Genomic DNA, 26,359 nt, shown 5'->3' on the forward strand with positions numbered 1-26,359 from the left:
CAAATTACCTTCCTGGCATCTGGTTCCAGCTCTTCCAGGAGGGCAGGTGCACCTATAGCCATTTATTTCATCAACACAAGTAGCCCCATATGCACAAGGAGTGGACTGGCATTCATCGATATCTGGGAAATGGGGGGGAAAAAACCCAAAGGCTCAACATTCAAAGTATTGAAGGTTCTGGCTGCAACACAGCTGAGCTAGACCTCGGGGGGGGGGGGGGGGGCTTTAAAAAAAACAACAGAGGGTAAATAGGCTGAGCATACGACAGCTTAACACCAGGTCTGTCCATGGGACAGCAGGCCGAGTTATACACTGACCGAGCCTTTGTGACAAATTGGCACCATGTAGCAGGAAGCAAAATTGCTCCTGACTGCTAAAGCTTGCCGACAAAATTAAAAACTTTCCAATGTTTTAATTCATCGGTGTTAATTACTCAGAGGAGAGACGAGTCCTGGGATTTAAAGAAATGCAGTGTAATAAGACTGTTCTCCATTATTTTGTAATCCCCCTCGAATCCCAGACTTTATGGCACTATACAGCCCTCAGAGGTCTCCCCCCACCCCAGGTACACCCTTCTCCAGGAACCTCCCAGTTCAGAGTTCAATGGAAGCAAGCTTGCATTCCGCATTTTGAGCACAGTATTCAAATAAGAGGAGTATGCAAAAACATGGCTACAACTCTCAAGAATCATTTAGTCTTTTGTGGCTCTCTTGGGGATGAGAGATTAAGGAAAGGCTGAAGTGTGCTTGGAGGCCAGACTTTACAATTCAAAGAACATCACTTCAGTTGCACTGGTCAAATGAAGAGAGAAAAAAAAATCTGTCCTGAAATAGAAGAAACATCCTTGTAGAGAATGGCAAAGATCAGCATGGTGAATAATTCAGTTAGCTTCTGATAAACTTAACGTGTGGAAAGTCAAAGGGCAGATGCGACAGGGGGTTGGTGGTCAGTTGGGTGACCCACTCAGCTCTTTGCCTACTTACTAATTCTGCAGTCTGGACCAGCAAACCCAGGTGCACATTCGCAGCGAAACCAATTCACTCCGTCAACACAGATGCCTCCATTGTAACTGCAAAAATAATACATGTGTCACTGCAATGAAGGATGATCTTCACAAACTGGGAGGTCAGAAACGTTAATATATGCAAGAACCTGTGCAAATTGGCATTCAAAGATATTGTTTCACCACTCAACCAAGAATTCAAGAGACTCTAGCAAAGGCGCTCCTATATATAGGAACTGCACAATTACCAAAGGATGCCAGTTTCAATAAGCCATCTGTATTGCCTTAACTATGCCAGTTAAATATTTAATCAACCATCTTCAGTGGCACAAAGAAAATGTCTACTCCCATAATCCCTGATGCTGGGTGACCTTGGGGCTGTCTGACTTTCAGCCTAACCTACCTCACATGGTTGTTGTGAGGATAAAATAGAAGAGAGGAGAATGATGAAAACTGCATTTGTCTCCCCTACTGGGCTATAATTTTTTAAAATACAGAAGCAGCATCTAAAAGTACAGCTTGATAAGAGCATATTCTGAAGTAGAGAAAAAAGACAGGCAGTTATTGGACAGTTGTCAGGGATGACTATCAAGGGGATTTGCAGCCCATCTAAGAAAATAAGACGCAGCTGCAGAAATCAATATATCATAAGATTAATCGGTGGGTCAGTTAACCTAGCTCCTTGAATCAAATTTTGATTTTACAGCCAACAAGGGTACCACATTTTTAAGACTCCAGAGAAATTCTGAAAGCAAGTATGCTTATGCAAAGCTACACGGAACTGCAAAACTTTAGAGCACGGTTGTCCAACTCTGGTCCTCCAGATGTTCATGGATTGCAATTCCCATCAGCCCCTGCCAGCATAAAGCTGGAAAGGACACAGATAGAAGGGACAATAGATTAACTGGACAGCTGACTGAATGCAGATTGCAGGGCAAAGACCAGGTGAAGCAAAGACCCGGGAGAGTAGGGATATCAGGGGGAAAGGTCATAGGCTCCCCAACGTGGTGCTCACAGTTGCCATGGCAACTGACAACAGGGGTGGATCCAACCATCCTCCAACCAATGTACCTTCAGCCTAAGGACCACTTCAGACACTAGGTAAAGATCACATTTTTATGGCTCCCCTCTGTCACAACCCACCCCATCAAATTGTTAGCACATCAGGAACAAATTATGCTAAAAAATTTATCCACGATTCTCTATATTTTTTCACTTGGAAGAACATTTTAAAATGCTGTCTTTCCATCTGCAATACAAATTGGGACAGGACACTCTCCCAATTCCTGCGTTTACCATTACATATAACCGCACGAGTAGACCAGAACTCGCATTTCCATAATTAGGCCGAAACCTGCTGCCAAATGGGAGCAAATGTTTTGGCTGAGCAACCAGTTAAGAAATAAACACCAGAAGTTCATTTGGTATGGCTTGTGCAATTATCGACAGGAAAATAGACAGAAGACTATTTTCACTCAACCATAGTATTAGGATTTTTTTAAAGGAAGAAATAATTTTGGGATGCTTACCATGGATGGGAGTTGCAGTCATTAGTATCTAAACAGAAGACATTAAAATATCAATGCATTTGAAGACAACAGACACTAAGAACCATCTATTCAGCTATCAAGACTCATTCAAGATTATAGGGAAAATAAAAACAGATAAATTTGTATTTGTAATTCGATTTATACCCCACCCTAGCCACATAGGGCTCAGGACAGCTTACAACATCATGAAACAGTAAACATTACAACAAAGTAAAAATGCATAAGAGGTGGTATGTGTTCTACCCTTAGATATCTACCATGTGCATTATGTACTATTGTGTCACTTCTAACTTACAGAAACCCTATGAATTAAAAGATCTCCAAAATGTCCAATTGTTAACAGCCTTGCTAAGATTTTGCTAACTGAAAGGTGGTAGCTTCTTTTATTGAGTCAATATATTTTATATCAGGTCTTCCTCTCCGCCCCCCCACCCCCGCGCCTCCCCAGCATTATTGTCTTATCCGCTTTGTCTTGCCTACCACAAAGCCCACCAAAATCCTTTTTAACATTCCCCATGTTATTTTTCATTTTTGAGTCTCTTGTGGATAACCACAATGTGTAGAAGTAAAACAGGATGCTACTAGAGTCAAAAATGCATATTAGTTTTTTTCATTCCGACCTAAATTATGGGCATTAAAAGCCACAGCAAGTTTGTGTTGTCATTAACACACAGCTACATTTCAATTAAGTGTGATTTTCTGAGTTTGCAACCAGATTCGGCCTTCGATTGGCCTTTTGACTCTAGCTTAAGGCAAATTGAGGGAGGCCATTTCAGGATTTTGATTCTCAGCTCGGTAATAAAACACTTTGAACAGCTCTAGAAAAACTGCTGAACCAGGAAGGAACAGCAAAAAGCAATTCCTGGTTATTGAAGACTTCTCCCCTCGAGAAAGTCTCAAGCTTCCGTTTCCCACCTCCCCCAGTTGTTAGTTCAGGTTTAAGGAAACAATTGCAATTATCACTGTTTATAGTTCCTAAGACTCAAAACCTAATGAAGGAAGATGCTATTAAAGGTAATTTCAACGAGGAATTTCAGATTTAGACTTAGATGTAATGTTTCGTGCATGTTCCATCTTGAGCTACAGACTCAAGTTCTGCCACACCTAAGCAATTCATCGTATTGGTATGCTATTAAAATCCCAAAATGCAACTCTAAAAGGAAATATTCCAACAAGCTGTATAGCTGGGTCTCTTTCAAGCTTGTGACGCAAGCTGGCCTCAGTGTTAAGCCCTCCTCGCCTTATGATCCACTATTCTGGGTATTCTGAACACGAATTACATTTTGGTTGAAATGCCAGTCTTTCAAATCACTGAGCGGGTGGGAACTTACTCTGTGTGCAAGTGCGTCCTTCCCAGCCTTCTTTACAGATGCAAGAAAAGGAATCTCCGCTGCCAACACAAGTTCCGCCATTCAGGCAAGGGTTGGGAACACAGTTGCTGTTCTTAGCTTTGGTAAAACAAATAAGACTTGTCTCAACTATAAAGAGTTTGACATCAAATTCAAGGTATTATGCATTTATATTTTGCTTTTCTCTGTGACTGGGCACCCAAAGTGGCTTTTCAATGCCCCCTCCTCCACTCAATCCTTACAACAACCTTGTGAGGTTTGCTAGGGCTGAGAGACTATGAGGGGCCCAAGGCTACCATGACAGGCTTCTGCAGTTGGGTAGGGGGTTCCAATTCAGTCTTCTCAAGTGCAAGTCTGACCTGAAAACCACTGTACCATGTCAGCCCCCAGAGTACATTGTCAGTGTGAAGCTTGGGCTTATGCCCAGAGAGTCAGTTTCCCTCCTTATTCTCATCCCTCTAATTAAAACAGATCTGGAAGAGCCAATTTGAGAGTAGAAATTAAATTTGATCTTAATTCCTCCTCTTCTGTGCAGTCAGTCAAAACTTAATTTTTATGATAAACTTCAGATGCAAACCAAATTTAGCAATTGTTTCCCAAGAGAATTCTCTAGAGAAATTATGCTCACTCGTGGTTAATACTGAGATAAGGGACAGAAGGAAAAGAAGGTACACTTTCTGACAGTATTCAGGGCACGTGTAACTTTTGGTCCCAACAGAACTTCACGGCACATACCGATGTTGCATGTGCTCCCCTTCCACTCTGCAGGACATGAGCATCGAAAAGTATCCCCATCGTCATAACACGTCCCTCCGTTAGCGCAAGTGTTTGCATCACACTGGTAGTCACCTAGAAGCCACAAATAACTGATTACGTGTGTGACCCTTTCCTGCTTTATGCGAACAAGACTGAGTTCAAAGGTTAGATACGCTCTTATTATTTTCATTTGTACTTTGCCTTCCTCATTGGGACTGAGATAAACTGACTGCAAAAAATTTCAGCCAATCAGCAAGTGGATTACATAATACCATTACACTTTACTCTAAAACAAAAGATGCCTAAGATGAAATAATGCGGTTGGATCAGGAATGCCCCCACTATCGTGGCTACTTGCAAACTGCACAAAACTGAATTATTCAAGAGGGCTTTTCTAGTCTGGCAACTGAGTTGCACGGCACAAAATGTTCACAAAGTTACTTGCACAAATGATCAGCGACTGGTCTATACTACTGTGAATAGTTTGCTGAAACTAGGATCCTACTGTGGAATTTTGCATCATTCAATGTGTGATGTCAATACTTGCTTCCGTTTTGTTTTGAGACTTCTGGTTGATTCCACAACTCTAATCCTATTGTACTGTTTATTGAATGTCCCATCTGTTGATTGTATTGACACACTTTGTGTAATCTGCCTCCATTTGAAGTGAGAAAGGCAAACTATAAATAATGCAACTAAATTATAGGGGGAGGGGGACCAATAACACATTACAAGAACATGACTACTGGTGTAGGAAAGACTTTATGTCCAATAAAAGTCACTTTCTGAGTGGACCCATTATATCGTGGTTTGGCTCTTCTACAAGAAAACCCTTCTGAACAATTGTTTTCTGCATTTTCCAAAAGGGCAGAAGTATGGGGGCCTTCCTAAAACTACAGTGTGCAAGAGTAACATTTATAGGTTACTTATATTTGCTGTTTTAACAATCTGTAGAAAGCCCAGAGATTTCCAGATAACATAGAATAGCGTAAATGAATAAATCCTTACTATTTACTTAAATACTGGTGAAAGCAAGTTGTTAAATAATTCTAATACAGTTTGCAAACTGAATTTATAAAAGCAGATTTAAAACTTGTAGTTTGGCATGCTGCTACTGCATAATTTCTAAAATGACTCCGAGCTTGCTTCTTCAGCTTTGTTCAACACACTGTGCCAAATTTTTAAGTTGTTTGCTCCATTTGGAGAAAGAGACGATTATTGGACGTGTTTGTGCACGACTTCCTTCAACAAGCCCATTTTCCAAGATGTTTAAAAGCTTCCTTTCCAACTGTGGATAATTAACATACACACAATCGGAACAACAAAAAAAGTACACCTAGAAGACACTTACGTGAATGGCATGTTTTGCCTTTCCAGCCATTTCTACATTCACAATAAAAGTCATTCACTAAGTCGATGCACCGACCGTCGTGATGACATGGATTTGGCAAGCAGTCATTGACATCTGAAAACACAAACGTATGATATCTGAGCAAAGGATTTTAAGAACTTAAAAGCCCCTAGAGGATGGGGCGGTATAAAAGTTTAATAAATAAATAAATAAATAAATAAAATAAACTTTACACCACCTTTTCAAAAAGAGATTCTTCAGGGACTGTTTAATTAAAGCGGTGCTCGCTCTGTGGCTCATTGATGTGCATCATTTCTGATATGGATTCAAACTCTAATATAGACATCTTGGATGGTCCTGAGCTGCTGAATAGTCTGTCAACTCCTACACATACTTAACTCCCACTGAAATTTACGGACAATGTGCATATGTTTTCCATACAAAACATCCCAGGAAGATCAAGTTCCAGGGAATGATCACTGTCCGAGAACTTGAAAAACTGCCCCCTACATTTATGGTCCACAGGGAACCTGTCAGTTTAGCCGAAGGGTCTTCAAACTATGGCCCTCCAGATGTTCATAGACTACAATTCCCATGAGCCCTACAACTTGGCCATGCTGGCAGGGGCTGATGGGAATTATAGTCCATGAACATCTGGAGGGCCATAGTTTGAAGACCCCTGGTTTAGCCCAAACACTTCCCTACAGCATTTTAGGTTAAATGCTATTATTTGAAGCTTGAGTAGGTACACTTTTCATAGTGCTCCTGTAAACTGTTGAATTTGCAGAGTTAAATGCAATTTCTTCGGCTGCCAACCAGTGTTGTGGGAGTTCAAGCTCTCTTTAACAGAATAATCTGGATGAAAGTGTCACGTTCTTGTTTTGACAGGTGTTTTATGATCAAACATGCACTCTTCAGGTCTTTTGTTTGACAGCAAAACAAGAAGGCTGCTCCAGCCACAAGACAAAAGGAGGCAAAAACAATTACCAGAGATGCTGTGAAAATGAAAAATATACTAACTAGGATTTCTTCAGTATTCCCATCAAAAGGCATTCACTTTCCCACTGCACTTGCCACATAAATCATCGTTTGTTTGACACCAATTAACATAATTTGAGAATCAGCTCTGTAATCCTAAATATGTTTACTCCAATCTCAACGTAGTTATTTCCAGGTAAAACATGTCTGGAACTGGGCTGCAATGCAGTCCTGCTGCACCTTGAACACTAGCAATGGAGAACCTTCTGCTATGGAAAGGCTGAGTTGTACTCACTGATTTCGCACAGTTCTCCTTCCCAGCCATTCTGGCAGAAGCATCGAAAAGAGTCCACTTCGTCTATGCAAGTCCCACCGTTCTTGCAAGGTTTCCCCAGACAGTCGTTAATATCTAAGGACAATAATACACAATCATTACTAGAACTATTTAATCAGGTGGAATAAGGCCTTATTTGTTTGACAGGGTACATTAACAAAGCATCTACTCATTCATTGGGCACATGCTCGCAGTCCAGTACAATCCTTGTATGTCCTCTCTGCTGATATTCTATTTCTTTTCTTCATTCTACGTTTCTCTCCAGTGGAGACCTGAAGTGGTCAAATTATTTTCCTCTGTTCCATTTTATTGTCACAACTCTGTGAGGTAGATTAGGCTGAGTGGATGTGGTGTGCCCAAGAATACCCAGCAAGTTTCCTTAGAAGAATGGGAATTCAAATGGAGATTTAACTACAACACCATGCTTAATCTTAGATGATCTACTCTTCCCTACTGTGGGGAGGGGGTGTAGATCATACTAGATAGGTTCTCATGCTCTGGTAACCCTCTTAGAAAATTGTTACTGGCAGGTGACTAAATAACTTATTTGAAAAATGTGGGGATTGTTTTTCTTAGCTATTTTTGTAATGACACTTTACGGGGTAAAGCTTACTCTTTATTTCTGGTTCTCCAAAATCTAGAAGATATGGGTCGATCTGTGAAAGGCTTATAAGTGTAAACTGCTGGACAATAGTCCCTTTCAGGGAGCAGATGAACTGGACTACAGGTCTGGCCACCTTCCACTTCTACTGCTAGGGAGTAGTTTACATGCAGATGTTTGACATTTCACAACAAAATTGGGAGCAGACATATTTTAAACAGGTACAAGCCATAGTTCCTTTAAGTTCCCCAAAATGATAACCACCAGATCATTATCCAAGGGAACTAAATAGCTCATGAATGAACGGCCAGAATTTAAATATTTATAGGACACAGAAGCGGGTTGTAACTAACACTTGTGTTACCTTACTTCACTGCTACTATTCAGAGAAACGATCAGTCAAAACCATGCTTTGAAACTTGAACTAGTGACATAGAAGTGAAATGCTCTCAGTCCCATTAGAAATCTATGCTCCTACTATAAAGGCTTCCAAGTAAAGTTCCTCAAATAACTCCCAGCTTCAGGGGCAGCTTATATTTGAACAGGTTCCTTTCTTCCACTTACTTTCATGACAGTATGCGCCAATAAAACCCTTCTCACAGGCACAAGTGAAGTTGCCTCCTGGTAGACTGATGCACCGTCCATGGGGCCCACATACACTGGATGAGATGAAGCGAACAGCTTGCTGGGTAGCATTGGTGAAAACCTCAATTGTACAGCTGTCTATGACTGAGAAAAGAAACAGTTGGACATAAAAAAAGCTCCAAAAGCTACTCTGCAGTGCAACTTGTTATCTCTTTGCATGAACTACAGTAAAAGGGTTGTTATCTGGCACTCATAGGGAAGGGATGGTGGACCAATATCAGGAGTCTGCAACCTGCGGCCCTTCAAATGGCCTTGGTGGCAGGGGCTGATGGGAATTGTAGTCTATGAACATCTGGAGAGCCGCAGGTTGCAGACCCCTGGCCAACTTAATCAAATATGCTGGGTACTCAAGCTTACCGCTCTGCCCTTCCCTTAGGCAGAAGCGTCTTCAGCAACCAAACCCCACCCCACAGGGAACACCGTGGCAACAGCCCACATTCCTGCAGGAACCCTTCTGCCCAAACCACCCTATACAGCAGGCAGGTGAGCAGGCTAGCGGCCCAGGAGCTCTCTGGAAGAGCTGGCTCCAGAAAGCTTAGGGCAGGCAGAGGGGGAAGGAAGCACCTGAGGACAATATCAGTCAGCCAGGTGTCAGAAGCCCAGCAATGGCCAGAGGTGGCAGGAATTGGGTGTATTTGTGCTCAGAGATGTAGGGCAGGGTGGCTGAGGTGAATGACAATTAAGGGAATGTTCTGGATAATCCAGTGCCGAATAACGATGTTTTTACTGCTAGATATGAGTCTAGTAGCACCTTAGAAACCAACAAGATTTTATGGGTTTTGAAGAGTCAAAAGTTCCCTGTGTCAGATAAAGTGAAGGGATCTTCGACTTCTGAAAACTCTTAATCTGAAAATCTTATTAGTCTCTAAGGTGCTGCTGGATTCAATACTACAGCAGACCAACACAGGTGTTTTTTAGATGTAAGTTTTAGAAGTTTAGCAGGCATTATGCATTATCTCACAAGGAACATTTAGCAGGTTGGTCTGATACTAATGAAATTTGGATATAATGAAGCTTCAAACACACTCAGGAAAGTTTTAGTTACAAAACAATTTGTAAGCAGAGCCTGAGGTAAGTAAAGAGAAAGGCAGGGTCTTCCATAGGACTTTTGCATCAGGAAACAACTGAATTCTATCTTTTTGCTTTCCATTATTTATTTATATATTTTACATTTATTAAATTTATATGTCACCCTTCCCCTTATGAGCTCAGGGCAGCTTTCCACATATGATAATACAATAAAACAATACACTTAAATAGTTAGAACTACAGATGGCGCTGGGCAGCTCAATCTAGAGCCCTGGGGCAACCAAGGTTGCCGCCAGTGTGGCTCTGCCCTCCCACCTCAAGAGGACTTTTCAGAACCACAGAGAGGGAAAAAAACCATAAACACCCACCCCTGCACAGCCCTCCATTGGGCACAATGGGCTTACACCACCCAAAAGAGGGCAAAATCCCTGGATTTTGGCATCCTAGGAGGCAATGCTGGGATAGAAGCCAACTAACCTCAGCTCCACCCCCCAGTCCTGCCTCTGGAATGCCCACACTACACCAACGTGGGCCTAGGGACGCTGATGTGGCACTCTGCACCGTGTCAGGAAGTCCCAGGAAGCCACCCAGTGGTGTAAGTGCCCTGGGTGGTGGTGATGGGGGCAGCACTTCTGCTAACATAAGGCCTCGCTGCCTCAATCCTTTCAGCCCCCACCCTCCACTCCTGTCGATTGGGCTGTAAAACATTTACTCCTCAGACATTGAAATGTTTATCCTTATCAGTCTTCAGAAGTGTAAGAGAGAAAGTAGGGGTGAGGGAGTGTGGGAGAATCGTAGCTTCCTCAACCATACACCTGGTGGAACAGCTTTGTCTTACATCAGGTCCTGCATGCCACTTCTTGCAAAGGAAAAACCAATGTGGTTTTTCGCCAGGTGTCTATTTGCATTTGGTTTTTTAGAATGCTTGACTATTAGGGGGGAAAAACACCACATTTCTGAAAGGCAGAAGATACCTTTACAAGAATTATTTTTGCAGTGGTCCTTCAGATGAGAGCAGTTCTTTCCATCATAGTCATCGGAACAAGCACAATAATAATCTCCCCTCAGCTCATAACATTTAGCACCGTTTTGGCAAGGGTCAGGCTTGCAGAGGTCGATATCAATCTGCAATACATTTAAAAAAACAAAAATGAGATAAATTCCCTGAAGGATGTCGAGGAATTATGCGCTGAGCCCTAAGGATATACATTTCAACCTTAACAAATCAATTGTACACACTTACAGGAAGTGCAGTGCAAGGAAAACATAAGATTTTTTTCCTGCTCAAATTAAAACCATAAATCCAGTATAGTGGTTAAGAGTGTCAGATGAAGATCTGGGAGACCCAGGTTTGAATCTCCGCTCTGCCACAAAATGACAGAGTTGGAAGGGACCTCCAGCGTCATCTAGTCCAACCACCTGCACAGTGCATGTAAGTCACAATGACCTCCCCACATCTCATGACATTGCTGTGAGGATAAAACAGTAGAAGAGAATGATTTACTCTGCTCTGAATACCCAAAAAGGAAAAAAAGGTGGGGTATAAACCAAGGAAATAAAGTCTGAGGGCCACTTTCAGATTTTTACTCATTCAATCCCTCTAGATTAAGCAACAGATGATTTTCTCTTACAAATTCCAATCTATTGTCTTTTCAAACCAGACGCCAATGACTGTCTCAATTTACACATGAGCTATTACCAGCTGGTGGTCTGCTCCATGTGCCCTCAAACAGGAAAGCAAGACTGGTTAGGATATGAAACAGGACATTCTCAGCGGTGGCCCCAAATGTGGGAGATTTCCTGCTTCCCAGGATCAGTGAAATCTGCTTTATTCAAGAAGGTGCTTTCATTTTTGGTTTTTAATGCTGCTTGAATCTCTTAAGGATCTCATGGCTTGTTTTTATGCGCAGCTCAATATTCCGAGTTGATTTCAATGATTTTATGGATTTCGGATTTGAATGTTTTAATATTTACCTTTTAAAAATATTTTTTCTGTTGCTGTATTTAATATTTTATAAGTGCAGAATGATGTTAGGGTCTGTTTCTTTTTTCTGTGTGCATCACTTCCTTGGGTCTTCTGTAAACAGGATGACACAATATAGCTGCTCCAAAAACAATCAATTCTCCTCCTCTTCCACCACCACTGAGAGCATCATAGCTTGTTTCTGTTTATCTGCATCAGTAAGGTCACTCTGATACCTCCTTTGGGTATTTCCAAACCACAAAGGGAATTACTTCTGGTCAGGGCCGGAGTGAGGGGGAACTGCACCAGGGGCATGTGTGTGCCCTGAGCCCCTGCTATGCTCCTACTCTGGAACGCCCCTGCACTGGCGTGCGCCCGGTACATCACACGCCCCTGTCCTGCTGATGCTACGCCACTGCTCCTGGCCTTCATTCAAATATCTGCACCAATGATGGAGAACACAGTAAACATTTTAACCTCCAAGGCTACATCTGCTCCCTTTTGTCCCTTCTCAGTACTCTGCAGTGAGAGCCAGTAAAGGTAGAAGAAAAATTTGGGTTTGCACCTCGCTTTTCTCAACCATAAGGACTCTCAAAGGGGCTCACAAACCCCTTTCCCTCTCTCTCCCCACAACAAACACCGTATGAGGTAGGTGGGACTGAGAGAGTTCTGAGAAAACTGTAGTTGATTTTTCCTCTTCCTTTAAAAAAATACTGGTGGGCTTCAAGTCAACTTCAGCTGCGTCAAAAAACTAATTTTCAAAGATTGAGAGAACCATGGCAGAAAGTGAGGGCAAGTGACCCTTTTAAAAGCTGTTCTTCTACTACAAATTTAAAAAAAGGTAGAAACAGATGGGTTCGATAGTATTGTTGTGTCTGTCTTGCTCATGTGTAGATGTGGCTTTCAAGCACACTTTGTTGACGTGAGACCACAGTGTTAAGATCACTCACTTCCTTAAAAGGATGTGTCTGTGTAAAGGTTTACATGGTGTAGGAGACTTGTTTAAGTTTTGGCACTTTCATCCTCATTATAGTAACGTCAGCTTGAAACTACCTTGTTTAACTGTGCATATCCGTGGAACTGAAATGGCAAAAATCTGCTTGCTGCCTATGAACAAAGTGTGAATAGCCTTAAGAAATACTATGAAAGGTTTACTGAGACAAGATGAAGACATGAAATTCTTGTACAGTATTTGCAAACATGGTGACTTTCAGCCCCATACTATTTAAAGGATGTAAATTGGGGGAAAAGTAGTTTAAGGGTGTCTTTACATGGACATACCACTCAACACCTTTTGTGAAACCATCCCCAATCAATCTCTCTACTTTATTCATGCCTTTCGACATTTTGCTATTTTCAGGGCTGGTTTCTAGAATTATTACTTGATTAACACATGTAATATCTTATACTCTCTAAGTGCAAACAATGAAACAATCAAAATAGAAAACCAAACACAAAGCAATAAAGCTAAAAAACTAAAAATTTACCAGAACAACAACAAAAATAAAGGAAGCAGAGTAAACTAGATTTACTATTCGCCCAGTGTCAGTGAGCAATCTCCCACCCCAGCTCTTAACACCCCTCCTTCAATAATTTGAGAAGCTGGGGAAAATGGTGTTGATGGTAATGCTCTAGGAATTTTTCTCCATTTCTGTGCTTAAAAACGATAGAGATTGGGGAGGATTCCTAGAGCACCACTTGGAAGTGACGTCACATCCTCCATGCCAGTCTAGCAATTGTCCCAATCTCTAAGATGCAGGTTAGGAGCATTCCTAGAGTGTTGCCTGGAAGTGATGTTGCATCCCACAGAAATCTGACAAAAATCTCCCTAGAATAACTAGAAACTAAACCAAAGTAAATGGCTAAAATAAAAATCTGCCAAAGGCATGACAAAGAAGTCTCTGCTGGGCATGTGAGTGCTAACAACCAAAATATTTGGTAGAGCTCTCGGGGGGGGGGGGGGGGGGCGAGAAATATTTTCTGTCATGCATCTTCCATTTGCCTCCCACCATTACTTTAAGCTTCCATTTTACTGTTTAGCTTCAGCAATGGGATTAGCAGCTTTTAGAGAAGCGCATTTCCTGCAATCTTTGGGACACGCTGCCAAATTTTTCCATCATTATTCATGTGATCATCCAGAAATTCCAAATTGTAACAGGAGCCAGAAATCAGTTTGCAAATACAACCCTTGTAACAAGTAGCACCTTCTAATTTATGCTTCCATATATGCTGCAAAAAAGCAAACAAACCTTCTCAGCTCAAACCTTTTCAGGAATAAGTAAAAGCAATTGGCCACGAATCTAACACCTCCTGCTTAGGTCTTTAACTTAGGTCTTTAACTTTAGGTCTTAGGTCTTTAACTGGAGATGCTGGGGACTGAACCTGAGTGCAAAGAAGATGATGATGAAGAGCTTGTATTTATATCCCCCCTTTCTCTCCTGTAAGGAGACTCAAAGAGGCTTACATCCTATGAGATGGGTGAGGCTGAGAGAGCTTGGAAGAACTGTGACTAGCCCAAGGTCACCCAGCTGGCATTTGTTGGAGTTCACAAGCTAATCTGGTTCACCAGATAAGCCTCCACAACTCAAGTAGCAGAGCCGGGAATCAAACCCAGTTCCCCAGATTAGAGTGCACCTGCTCTTAACCACTATACCACACTGTGGCACTGAGCCACAATCCCTTCAAATAACATAGCCACCAGGCTGTACTGCTGTCCAACAAATCCATTTGTTCAAACAGGAGCTTAAGTTAACGGCAGCATTAATCCACAATACAGTAGCTTTGATTTGATCAGGCATAAACACAGAATACAATTCTTTCCCAAACTCAATCCACTACAGCTATTAGCAGAAATTTCAAAGAATTCCTCACCTCACAGAATTCTCCTGAAAAACCCTGCGGGCATACACAATAGAATCTGTCGACCAGGTCCTCACAGCGTCCTCCATTTTGACATGGGTTGCTTGCGCATTCATCGACTTCTATTTCACAGTTCTTGCCAGCGAAGCCGCGAAGACATGCGCAACGATAGCCATTCACTTCATCCTAAAAGAAAGGGAAAGATGGAAGATAATATTTTCGTCCACATAATCTCATGTGGACATTTTCCTCAGATGTCAAAAACCTAGAATCTTCACTGGCTTCATTTGGTTTCTCTGAAGTCAAGCCCATCAGCAACTTGGTGGTAATAAGTTACAGTTGACTTCTGGCGACGCTGCAGGGTTTTCAAGGCAAGAGATATTTAAAGGTTGGTTGCCACTGCCTGTTTCTGAACAGTGACCCTAGACTTTTTTGGTGGTCTCTATCCAAATAAGGACCAAGGCTGACCCTCCTTAGCTTCCAATCTGACAAGACTAAGCTAGCTGCGGCCATCCAGGTCAGGTAATCGACAATGTGGACTGAATTAAACTTGTCTGTACCTATGTTGTTCTATCGTCTATCAGCTATAGAAGGCTGAAGCCTCAGGCTCCTACAGCTTTTAATCTAAACCTATGAATGCCACCTACTTCCTTGAGCGCTTCTACTGTCCTGTTCTTTCCACTCTGTAAAGTGACTCTCTGCCTGTGATGAGACAAAGGGGAGCAAGAGATGCCTTGACAATTATGGTGGTGGTAGAAAGCCCAGATGAAGCTGTGGCTGAGAAGAAGGGGAGAAGCTGCTCTTTGCTGGACAGAGCATTATTTTCCAACCAAAAGGGACAATGCTCCAGCCCTTTGATGTGTTAATATCTCTTGGCTGGAGGGTTCCAGTTTGGCAGGATTGAGTCCCAAGGCTTGGCAATCAGGTTGGCTGATGGCTCCAAAGCACAAATAGGGTGGGGAGCTTAAAAAGGGAAATGTTCACGAGTGAGTATGAGTGGGACACGTGGACATTCCTGGGGAGAAACTCTTGGGTTTGTGGCTCAGTGTTTGCCTGGGTGTTTTATCATGCTGCCTTGAGTCCTTAGGAAAATTGGCAAGGTAAAAATGTAATTCATAAATAATATTTATTTAGTTATAATTGAATGTATATACCGCCCACCCCTGAAGGGCTCTGGGCGGTGTACAGCAAAAACAACATAACAACCAAAAAGAGCACGATCAGAAAAAAATAAATATACATATAAAACGGCTCTATACATTAAAATAATGAAAACCAGTTAAAAATGCAGCATACAAGATATCATAGATAGCATCCAACAATCTAAAAACCCAGCCCTGGAGAGGGGAACAGAGGGTGCCATAGGTGTGATAGTGACCACCTAAAATAGGAGGGGAGGGGGCGCCCTCAGCGGCCAGACTCTCCAAAAGCCCGGCAGAACAACTCAGTCTTACAGGCCCTGTGGAACTCACCAAGGTCCTGCAGGGCCCAGACAGCTGGACAGTTTCACCTCTATATATATGGGTGAAAGAGGAGAATGATGCTCGAGAGGTTCAGATGGGAAGATATGTAATATAGGTTCACTTGGATATTGCTGTTCTACTGCCATCAAAAGCTTTTTTATAGGTTTCAGCTGTACTAGTAACATTTTCTCCTGACATTTCGCCTGCATCTGTGGCTGGCATCTTCAGAGGATCTGATGGTAGTAAAGCAAGTGGAGTATATATACCTGTGGAATGTCCAGGGTGGGAGAAAGAACCAGTTGCTTGTAAACAAGTGTAAAGGGCGCATTTATTTATTTATTTATTTATTTATTCTTTAGATTTTTATACCGCCCTATCCCCGGAGGGCAAGCTTGATTTGCATTTGTTGGGGGGATCCACCCATTTCGCATGTGAGTAACCATGAAGATAACATAATCAATTAGTGAGGGCATCTGCATTGAAGTAGCCTGGCCTTTTGATCCCTTTGACTGCTTACTACCTAGAGACATCCTTTGTCTGGGTGATCTTCATGAGTCACTGTCTTGATTCTAGTGTTTTTCAGTACTGGTACTCAAATTTTGTTCATTTTCATGGTTTCTTCCTTTCTGTTGAAATTGTCCATGTGCTTGTGGATTTCAATGGCTTCTCTGTGTAGTCTGACATAGCGATTGTCAGAGTGGTCCAGAATTTCTGTGTTTTCAAATAATATTCAGTGCCCAGCTTGGTTTATCACGTGTTCTGCTATTGCTGATTTTTCCGGCTGAATTAATCTGCAGTGCCTTTCATGTTCTTTGATTCGTAACTGGGCGCTGCGTTTGGTGGTCCCTATGTAGAGTTGTCCACAGCTACACGGTATGTGGTAGACTCCTGCAGAAGTTAGAAGATTCCTCTTATCCTTTACTGAATGAAGCACTTGTTGAATTTTCTTAGTGGGTCTGAAGATTGTTTGCAGGTTATGTTTCTTCATCAGTTTCCCTATAGGATCAGTGGTTCCTTGATGTATGGTAAGAACACTTTCCCTTTGGTGGCTGTTATCTTTATTCCTGTGGCTTGTTCTTGGTCTTGAAGCTCTTCTGATGTCTGTAGTAGAGTAACCATTAGCCTGTAGAGCCCAGTTAAGGTGATTCAGTTCATCTTGAAGGAGGTGGGGTTCACAGATTCTTTTTGCACGATCTACCAAAGTTTTATTGTGCTCCTTTTTTGTCCTGGGTCATGATTGGAGTTTTTATGCAGATATTTATCAGTGTGTGTAGGTTTTCTGTTGGTTCAACTGTTGGTTCGGTTTGCAGATGACTAAGACATCTAGAAATGGGAGCTTCCCCTCGTTTTCTTTTTCCATGGTAAATTGGATGTTCGGGTGGATATTGTTAATATGGTCCAGAAACTTGTTTAGTTCTTCTCCGTGGCTCCAAATTGTGAACGTGTCATCCACATAACAGAACCATATTGTGGGCTTTTTTGATGCTGTTTCCAGGGTTTGTTTCTCAAAGTGTTCAATGTAAAAATTTCCTATTACAGGGCTAAGAGGGCTACCCATGGCTGTTTCTGTCCTCAATGTAGTGCCTGTATTCATCATCCATGGAGGCCCTGCTTTGGGTGTCCTGTAATCTGAGGCTAGACAGTTAAGCAACATGACAAGAACGCATTCTTGGTCGTGACCCTCCAAAATATGGATTCCCCACTTGGAGAGAAAGAATTGGCCACCCTTCTTTCACTGTCTTCCCCTAGCAGGTGAAAACTTTGCTGTTTTGTGTCCCCTCTCAGAACTCTCTCAGCTCACCAGAGGCAAGTAATGGCAAACCACCTCCAAACAGCTCTTGCCTTGAAAATTCTATGGGATTGCCATGTCAGCTTGACTTGACAGCACTTTCCATCACATTATATGGAATTTGAAGCTTGTTCTAATGTTTTCCATTGTTTGCCACTGTGAAAACCCTAAGTTTGGTAGAAAGACGGCTTAGAAATGTTTAAAACAGTAATTTAAAATAATGTTAATAACCAGGAAAGGAGATAATTGACTGTAACCATTCCCTTACACTTGCTACACAGTAGCTTCTAACTTTGTAGTGGTAGTTCTAAGTATACTCGACAAAAATGACGATAAAACAAGCAGTCTTACCTTGCAAGTCCCTCCATTTTGACACTGTCCACGACAGTCATTAATATCTATGGAACAAATATGTATGATGTTAAAAACTGTGGAAAACCAAAAGCCATATTGTATAGAATGAAAGTTAGCAGTGTATGAGTTCATCGTATCAGTGATCAATTGGATGGTTTTCAGAAGGCCTCGCAACACAAATTTGAAAGAACTGAAAACGCTAGTTCAATTTCAGCTGAAAAGCAAGAAAAAGTGACAAAAATGGTAGGTATATCTGCACAAGTCTTGCCAGGTCAGATTTTAGTTATGTCTGGTTAGTTCATTCCATGACCCGAAAGCTAAAGCTTTTGATGCAAGGAAACATCAGCTAAAGGAGGCAGCATAAAGCGGTCCTTTGAGAAGATTGTGATGGTTCAGAAGTTGAAAGAGAAGTCTTATAATAGAAATTACAGAAGAACGCTCTGATTTAATCTACGAGTGAAAGCTCTTTTAGAGTCAAAGGCAGATACTAAAGATTAAATACTGACTGATGTGACAATTTAGTCCTTTCCATCCTGGAATGCAGTCACAGTAATATCCACCAATAAGATTTTTGCAAGAATGAGCATTAAGACAGGGTTTCCCTTCACACTCATTAGCATCTGTGAAAGAAGAGAAAGAAAAGCAGAGAGTGAAGAACAAACCCAGCAACAGGCTGCCCTTGCACCAAAGCAAAGCTTTCCAAATATCAGCAATCGCTCCCCAGAGGAGGGACACAGTGACGACTCTGATGTACATTTGCTGATATTTTCAGCACGCGGCATCCTCCATCATAAGCAAGGCTGAAGAATGAAAGGCTTGAGTTTCACATTCATGAAGCCAACACAGGTTATTCGAATGGGCTGCAGTTTCTTATTTCACTCTTGAGGAAAATGTAATATTAGTTCGGGGAACTGTGGGTGGTTCCTGTGGCATGAAGGGGGTGGGGGTATAGCACAGACCTACCATATATCCAACAGTGTTTAGGAATGGCATGTAAAAATGGTAGGAAATACATTGTTTCTGTAGAAGGCATATTTATTTAATTCATTTACACCCCGGCTTTTTCCCCAATGGGGACTAAAAGCAGCTTACATTATTCTCCCCCTCTCCATTTTCCCCACATAACAACCCTATGAGGTAGGTTAGGCGTAGAGAGTGTGAATGGCCCAAGGTCATCCAATGAGCTTCCACAGCACAAGTGGGGATTTGAACCTGGATCTTCCAGATACTCATCTGTCAGTCTTATTTATAGGGGTCTCATTGATAGTGTAATGCAACATAAAACAAAATCCTTGGTCCATGTTATGAATTTGCCTCTTGGGTGTTGTTTGCAGACCCAAACTGTATTCTTGTGGTCTTCACCGACCCAGGGTTAATACCCATTTACCCTTACATTTTGACAGATCCTTGCAACAAACATGCCACTCTTCTAGTCTAGGTAAAGGTCATTCCCTGTACATGCACTTGGTCAATGAACCCCATGGGGTGATATCACATCATGGCATTTACTAAGCAGACTATGTTTATGGGGTGGTTTGCCTTTGCCTTCCCCAGTCGTGCTTCATCATGTCCTGTACGCCAGGTTTTTTTGGTGAGGGAGTTTCAAAGGTTAGTGAAGTGCAACCCTCGGCCGCTGATCTGCAGGGATCACCTAGATACTTTGCACAGTTGAGAGACATGCACACACCACCAGAGGTGAAAAAATATATGAACCAAGCAAGATGCAAGAACAAAGAGCACACCAGAGCGATCTGAGCCAAAACCTACACCCACAACAAGGTGTAGTATCTTAAGAGCACAAAAAAGTCCTTGTTACACCCACCCTGGAATTAAACACATTACTGTTACTATCATGCCAAAGGTATTTTCATCCACTGTTCAGGTACACATCAAGGCAGGGAAGAATGCTTCACACTGCAAAGAGCACAGAGCCCTGGAACTCAGAGATGGCGCTGTGACTAATTCAAATCAACGCTCGGGAGAATTCAAGTGTTTAAGTGAACCAATTAAGACACAAAATCAACCACTTACATACAGTTGATCAATGTTCCAATTTCTAAAGCATATGCAAACCCCGCCCCCACCCCAATTCTCTTTTCAAGTCACCTTCGAGGTGTCCAGACTTACCAAGCTGACAGGTTGACCCAATCCACTGCTGTGGACATATACATTCAAACCCATTAATGCGATCCACACAAGTTCCGCCACTGGCACAAGGGTTAGAGGCGCACTCATCAATATCTGGGGAGGGAAAGAGCATCGGAGGCAACTTGAGACCATGTGAAGACTTTTTCGAGGCAAAGAGGACTGAGCCCTGCATGTCTAGAGGAAGATGCCATCCAACTGAATGGACTGTTTTGAAAACCGTTACCTCAAGATAATACAAGGGCATTAGGTTTAAGCCCCATAATATTCCCACATCAGAAAAAAGTGTGTTTGAGGTTACACGCATTCCTATTTAAATCCCTTATGTGGAGCAACTATCCTAAGCAGACGCATGCACTCAGCATTCTGGTTATGATTTTACGAAGGAAAGTTGCAAGAATAATCCTGCGGCATTAAAAAAAATGTAATATGGAAAGCAGGCTTGAAAATGTAGACAAGACTTCACTGAGCAACTGCTCAGCCAAGTGTGAACATGTCCTTCTCATCAAGTTTCACTATTAACCTATAAACCTTCCTTCCGTTGTAGTAACTATAGTCTAGTAGCACAGCGTAGGCAAGTTAACCAAGGAGCAGAAACCCGTAATGCAATTTCACGTTTGCCTGTTGGGAGTGAACAAGTTCAGCCGCTCTTGTTAAACTAGTAAGTGCCTTGTTTATGTAGCTGGTAAAAAGCAAAAGGATGATGCGGCTCTTGCTTGATTTATGAACAAGATGCTCCCTGGTTCAAAAAAATTAAGAACTGACATGTCTGCAACTGTTTTGTTTCTAAAACCAGTCTTCTGGATCAGATGCATTTTTGAGGAGGGGTCATGTTTTCTTCCGCTGCCCGTTTTATAAGGAGATACAGGCAAAGATTGTTCTCCCCCTTTTTGACAAATTTCCAGCCTGTTGAACAAGGTTCACTTAGAGAAACTGCTAGATGATGAAAAGCCAAATATCTTGAGGCAGGTGGCAAATTTCTGTGCCTATGTAATGAAAATTCACGGATAGCTGGATCGTAATGCTTTTAAAAACTAATATTGTTATCTTTTAAGAAATTTTTTGGATTTAAATAAAACTACATTTTCCTTTCATTTCTCTAAATATTTTTATGGCAAGTTGAGAATCGTATTGTTTTTATTGTTCCCTTGAATGCTTCCCATTTTATTATTCTGGAACTTTGTTTTATTCCACGGTGTGTGACTGTAAATAAATAAATACTAATATTTTTGGAGTAGAGTCAAAGCAACAAGATTTCTTAAAGAAAGCTAGCTGAAAGAAAAAAAGACTGTCCTTCCCCTCAACAATCATTCTTCATTATATATCTCTGAGAGCAAGATCACATGTCAATAAACAACAGCTAAAGATCTCAGTAGACAGAATGGAACCCAATACTCAGTGCAAATGGGTATACTGCCACTCCTAAAATTCTACGACCGTGTTTCCCCGAAAATAAGACAGTGTCTTATATTAATTTTTGCTCCCAAAGATGCGCTATGTCTTATTTTCAGGGGATGTCTTATTTTTCTGGGTTCTGTTCGTTGGGCATGCTTCCAAACAAAAACTTTGCCATGTCTTACTTTCGGGGGATGCCTTATATTTTGCACTTCAGCAAAACCTCTACAACGTCTTATTTTCAGGGGATGTCTTATATTCGGGGAAACAGGGTACCTAAAGCAATCTCATTGGAAAGCTTTTCTTCCCCTGACCCATGAGTTGCATGGAAAAATCAAGAACACTGTTTTTAGCTCTAATTTCTAGTTAGCGCCTGCTGCTGAGATACTTATTGCCAAACTGCAAGGTGGGTTTCTTGCTTTCCCTGCAGCCTCACAGTAGCCAAGGGGAATCAGCAGGAGCCCACTTCAGGTTGGAGGCAAGAGGGGCTTTGAACTCCCGCTCCTTGACATTTCTCTTTGGTAAAACAGGCCAGGCAGGGAGTTAACTGCGTAGCTCTGGAGCTGAATGTGGAATATTTGTTTTTAAAAGCACAGCGGCTCAAATTATTACTGTTTACAAAAATTGTATGCTGCCTTCCTGCCCAGTGCAGGCTACCAAGGCAGCTATCGGTTAAAACAGATTGTCATTAAAATAATTAAATCTGAAGCTAAAATACACATTAAAAGCACATAAAACTGAAATAAAAATGTGGTACCAAGCTTGTGTAGAACTGATATGCTCCTGCCAAGCACACATCCATACACTAAAAATAAAGTAGGGCTTTCCTTCAAAAGAACTGCTGTTGGTGTGAGCGCATGCAAACTTCGTTAAACAACCGAAAGGAATACAACCAAAGCTTTGATCAGGGACAAACCTAACATCAGGAAAGAATGAGGGAGTATGATGCAGCTGTGGTTTTCACAAGCGTACAATTAAGATCCATACATTTTTGTAAAATCAACACTACAGAGAACACAACCTCTGAGAGCTTAGTCAGTCAAGTGCAGTAGGTGACCAATCTATTACATCAACAAAGCCAAATCACACCGCTTTGGGGCCGAACTGTACCTACCAATAGCACACGTTGGTCCACTCCATCCTGCAGGGCACTGGCATTTGAACCCTGACGAAATCTCATGGCAGGTTCCACCATTAGCACAAGGATTTGATACACAAGCATGCTCAGCTGATAAGAAAAGAAAATGCTCTTTAGCGGAGAGAATAAGAACTGCGCCTGAGTTTAGAACTATTATTCAGAACATATAAAGCAGAGGCATCCCTTCCTGAAAAACTTCAGGGGGCCTCATGGATGATGAATCTACCGCCAATGCTCTGCAGGTTCGGCAATGTATCTACTTTGCTTTTGTGGTAATCTACCATTAGAATTCTGGGAGGTCAGAGGTGTAACAAGGGGGGAAAGCGCCCAGTGCACTGGTGAGTCCTCTGCCCCGTCCCGCCCCCGCCACACTCCCACAGGGGTGCGCGCACCCCCTGTCCCATTGGAGCTACGCCTCTGTGGGAGGTATATGCTCTTTTATAAGCCACTGCTCATGTTGTGTATTAGAATTTCAGATTAGGTCTGGAAGGCTGTCGTTCCACCATTTTCCACACTGTGCCCTGGAAGCTTGCTGAGAGACCTTGGGCTGGTCACTCTCCCTCATGGCAGCCTCCCTCACACTGTTAGAATCACAGATTCACAGAGTTGGAAGAAGTCATACAAGCTATCTAACCCCTGTTCAATGCAGGATCAGCCAAAAGCATTCCTGAAAAGCGTGTGCCCAGCTGATGCTTGAAGACTGCCAGTGGGGTGGTGGGGAGCTCACCACCTCCGTATGCAGCCAATTCCACTGCAGAACTACTCTTTCTGTAAATTTCTCTCTCCCCTAATGTCCAGGGATTGTTGTGAGGATAAAATGGAGGTGGTCAAAGGGTTAAGCCACTTTGGGGAGAAGAGGGGTAAAAATACCTAAAAAATAAATCCAGTCAGAACCCGATTCTGCCATGAAGCCTAGTTGGTGACCATACGCCAATCTCTAAACCAAGTCTACTCTAAGTAATTATTGGTGGTAATTTGGGGGGGGGGGGGAATCATTATACTGCCCCTTGAGGAAGTAGGATTAATTAACAAAACAAACTACCTTGCTGTTAGCTTTGCATGGAAGCCAGAAGAGTCAGTTCAGTTTTATTAAAATGAATTAATATTTCTGTTTTCTAACCACTAAGACTGTGCATAGGGATCTCTTTCTGCACAAAGTACGCCAGAAGGCCAATTTGTTCAACAAGTTAATAATTATTATACAAGAAAAAAAATCCTCTTCTCCTTATATCACTAAAGGTTGTAAGATGAGAATGGGGAGACATTTATGAAGCTGTTAAAGAATGTCACAAATGTGCAGCATCTTAGCTTAAAATGTTTAAAAGCCGGGCATACAGTAACTTATTTCTTTTGTTTACTTTTTCAATTCATATCCTGCTCTCTCCCTCCACCACAGTGGGCTCAGGGAGGCTAACAATATACATAAAATAATTTAAAACAATCTTTTCTAAAAAACCAATAAAACCATCTAATCACTAAGTTCTCCAGGAGAAAGAGGTAGTGGTAGTATAAATATAGTAAATATATACAATCTCTTAGTACCAATTTCACAGTTCTTTCCAGAGTAACCATCTTGGCAGGCACAGCTATATTCATCTGGTTCTGTATTCATGCAGGTTCCACCATTCACACATGGATGGTGATTTCCACAATAGTTTAAATCTAGAAGAGAAAAGGAGGGGGGGTGTCATTTGATGTGAGAAGGTACAAAACTACTATTTGGAATTCTTTCTTTTTTAAACAGGAAAAATTTAGACATGCACACAAATATTTACAGATGTATGCCACTTTCAACTGATTTTGACTCACTCACTGCCCTGCCATCTTATCTCTGCCCATGGAACAAAATGGAAGGGACATCTCATAGCAAAAGAGAGAAGACACCACATTCAAGATGGGACAAAAGGAATCAGTGGTGCAGTGGGAAGAAAAATACTTCATTCATTCATACTGTCCCTATATTTCACATCTACTTCTTCAGCTGCCCCTACATTTCACATATACTTCTTCAGCTTCACATATACTTCTTCATATACTTCTTCAACCTACAACTAGGCAGTTTAATTGTATATTTTTCTAACCTGTGGAGGCTAGTGTGTGCTATACACGTTTTGCTCTAACATGTTTTCCAGTATAATACAGTGGGACCTCGGTTTTCATTGGTAATCCGTCCAAAAAGAATAGATGAAAACCGAAACCGATGAAAACTGAGGCAAACTTTTCCATAGGAATCAATATAATTTCCAATTAATCCGTTCTAGGCACTCCAAAAAACATACCAAAAAACACATTTTTTGGTGAATAAACATAGTGTTTAATGCTGAAAACAGTAACAAACAATAACACCAGGACTAGCTTCAGAGCCAGTGGACCAATGTCGCACCAGAAAGCTGTCCAAAGAGGTCTGTTTCTGACACCTCTTTAAGATTTGTCTGAAATGGGGCAAGACGTTGTCATTAAACAAGTTGCAGACACGGCCTGCAACAGCTTTGTCCGGGTAATTTTTCTCCACAAACCCCTGCACCTTACTGCAAATCGATGAAAACCAAGGCAAATCGATGAAAACCGAGACAAATTTTTCACTGAAAAAATCGATGAAAACCAAAGGCAATGAAAACCGAGGTTCCACTGTATTGGAAACATTTTCATGGATTTCTGTTTTCATATATTTATGGACTTTTTACTAGTATATGCAAAATGAATAGGGGCAATATAACTGTATTATTTTTTCTTCCCATTGCACCAGTCCACTCTGGTCTTTCTGCCCAATCTCACAGCACCCAATGCCCTCGTCCAATCCTTGTAGTCAGCTTTTCAACTCATGAGATTTTGCCTGCTATACTTTAAGCAGGAATGCAGAACAAGAGAGTTATGAAAGCCGATGCTCTGAATTGCAGACACACACTCCCACAAAGAGCTGCTACTTGGTTAACGTTTAGTGAATGAGATTTAATTTATACTATGAATGAGAGTTTAGTACCTTTGTTGCACAGCAGCCCACCCCAGTTGGTTTCGCATTTGCACTCCCAGGGATCACTGCAACTCCCGTGAGCACAGCCTGGGTAGGGGACACACTCATCACAGAATAGTCCTTGCCAGCCATAATTACACCTAGGGAATAAGTGCATGTTAAATGTTAGCAACATGAGGACTATTTATACACAGCAGACATACATGGAGTAGTACTTTTATTTATCGCTCAGCATGTAAGAATGATACAGTTCTCCCTCTGTCAGGATCTGTGTATCGCTATGGACTAGCCGTGTTCTGTTGAAGATTCACGAATCTGGTAGCTCCCAAGAAAACAATGATTCTCAGTGAGGTCAAAAACATTCACTTCTGTAACTAATAGAATACAGGTGAGGTTTACACTGGAGTATAAAGAGCACAGCACATGTACAACTCTACTTAAATAATTTTCAAGCAAACTTAATTCTGTGAGTCAGGGTGCTGTAGGCTTCCAACAGATCCAGAAAGAAATGCCCTGCATTTTTAATAAAGGCACAATGTGTGGAAATGGCCAGTTGAAGCTTTTCATGTCATGGAGATATTTATCACCTGCTAAATAACATCCCACTGAGAACCTCAGGTCATTTTTTCCCCCTCAACAACTGCTGCCACCCCTTCGGCAAGCAACGAGGAAGAGCCTGGGCCATT

General features: G+C 41.8%; 1 protein-coding gene across 2 annotated transcripts in view; it reads right to left on the reverse strand.

Annotated features, from left to right (window-relative positions):
• JAG2 (jagged canonical Notch ligand 2) overlaps positions 1 to 26,359 on the reverse strand; it is a 125,405-nt gene that overhangs the window by 14,213 nt on the left and 84,833 nt on the right. The window contains exons 6-21 of one of the 2 annotated variants that reach the window (XM_048485683.1): positions 25,683 to 25,813; positions 24,245 to 24,364; positions 22,679 to 22,792; positions 20,152 to 20,265; positions 18,531 to 18,644; positions 18,022 to 18,068; positions 14,431 to 14,604; positions 10,571 to 10,721; positions 8,487 to 8,651; positions 7,283 to 7,396; positions 6,010 to 6,123; positions 4,638 to 4,751; positions 3,885 to 4,001; positions 2,533 to 2,560; positions 984 to 1,069; positions 9 to 122 (exon numbers count right to left, since the gene is read on the reverse strand). In XM_048485683.1, coding sequence (XP_048341640.1) covers positions 9 to 122; positions 984 to 1,069; positions 2,533 to 2,560; positions 3,885 to 4,001; positions 4,638 to 4,751; positions 6,010 to 6,123; positions 7,283 to 7,396; positions 8,487 to 8,651; positions 10,571 to 10,721; positions 14,431 to 14,604; positions 18,022 to 18,068; positions 18,531 to 18,644; positions 20,152 to 20,265; positions 22,679 to 22,792; positions 24,245 to 24,364; positions 25,683 to 25,813 — 1,817 coding nt within the window. The remainder of the gene's footprint in view (positions 1 to 8; positions 123 to 983; positions 1,070 to 2,532; positions 2,561 to 3,884; positions 4,002 to 4,637; positions 4,752 to 6,009; positions 6,124 to 7,282; positions 7,397 to 8,486; positions 8,652 to 10,570; positions 10,722 to 14,430; positions 14,605 to 18,021; positions 18,069 to 18,530; positions 18,645 to 20,151; positions 20,266 to 22,678; positions 22,793 to 24,244; positions 24,365 to 25,682; positions 25,814 to 26,359) is intronic. The other variant, XM_048485684.1, reaches the window with a different exon arrangement.

This window comes from Sphaerodactylus townsendi, linkage group LG02 (assembly GCF_021028975.2).
Source record: "Sphaerodactylus townsendi isolate TG3544 linkage group LG02, MPM_Stown_v2.3, whole genome shotgun sequence".
Taxonomy (NCBI): domain Eukaryota; kingdom Metazoa; phylum Chordata; class Lepidosauria; order Squamata; family Sphaerodactylidae; genus Sphaerodactylus; species Sphaerodactylus townsendi.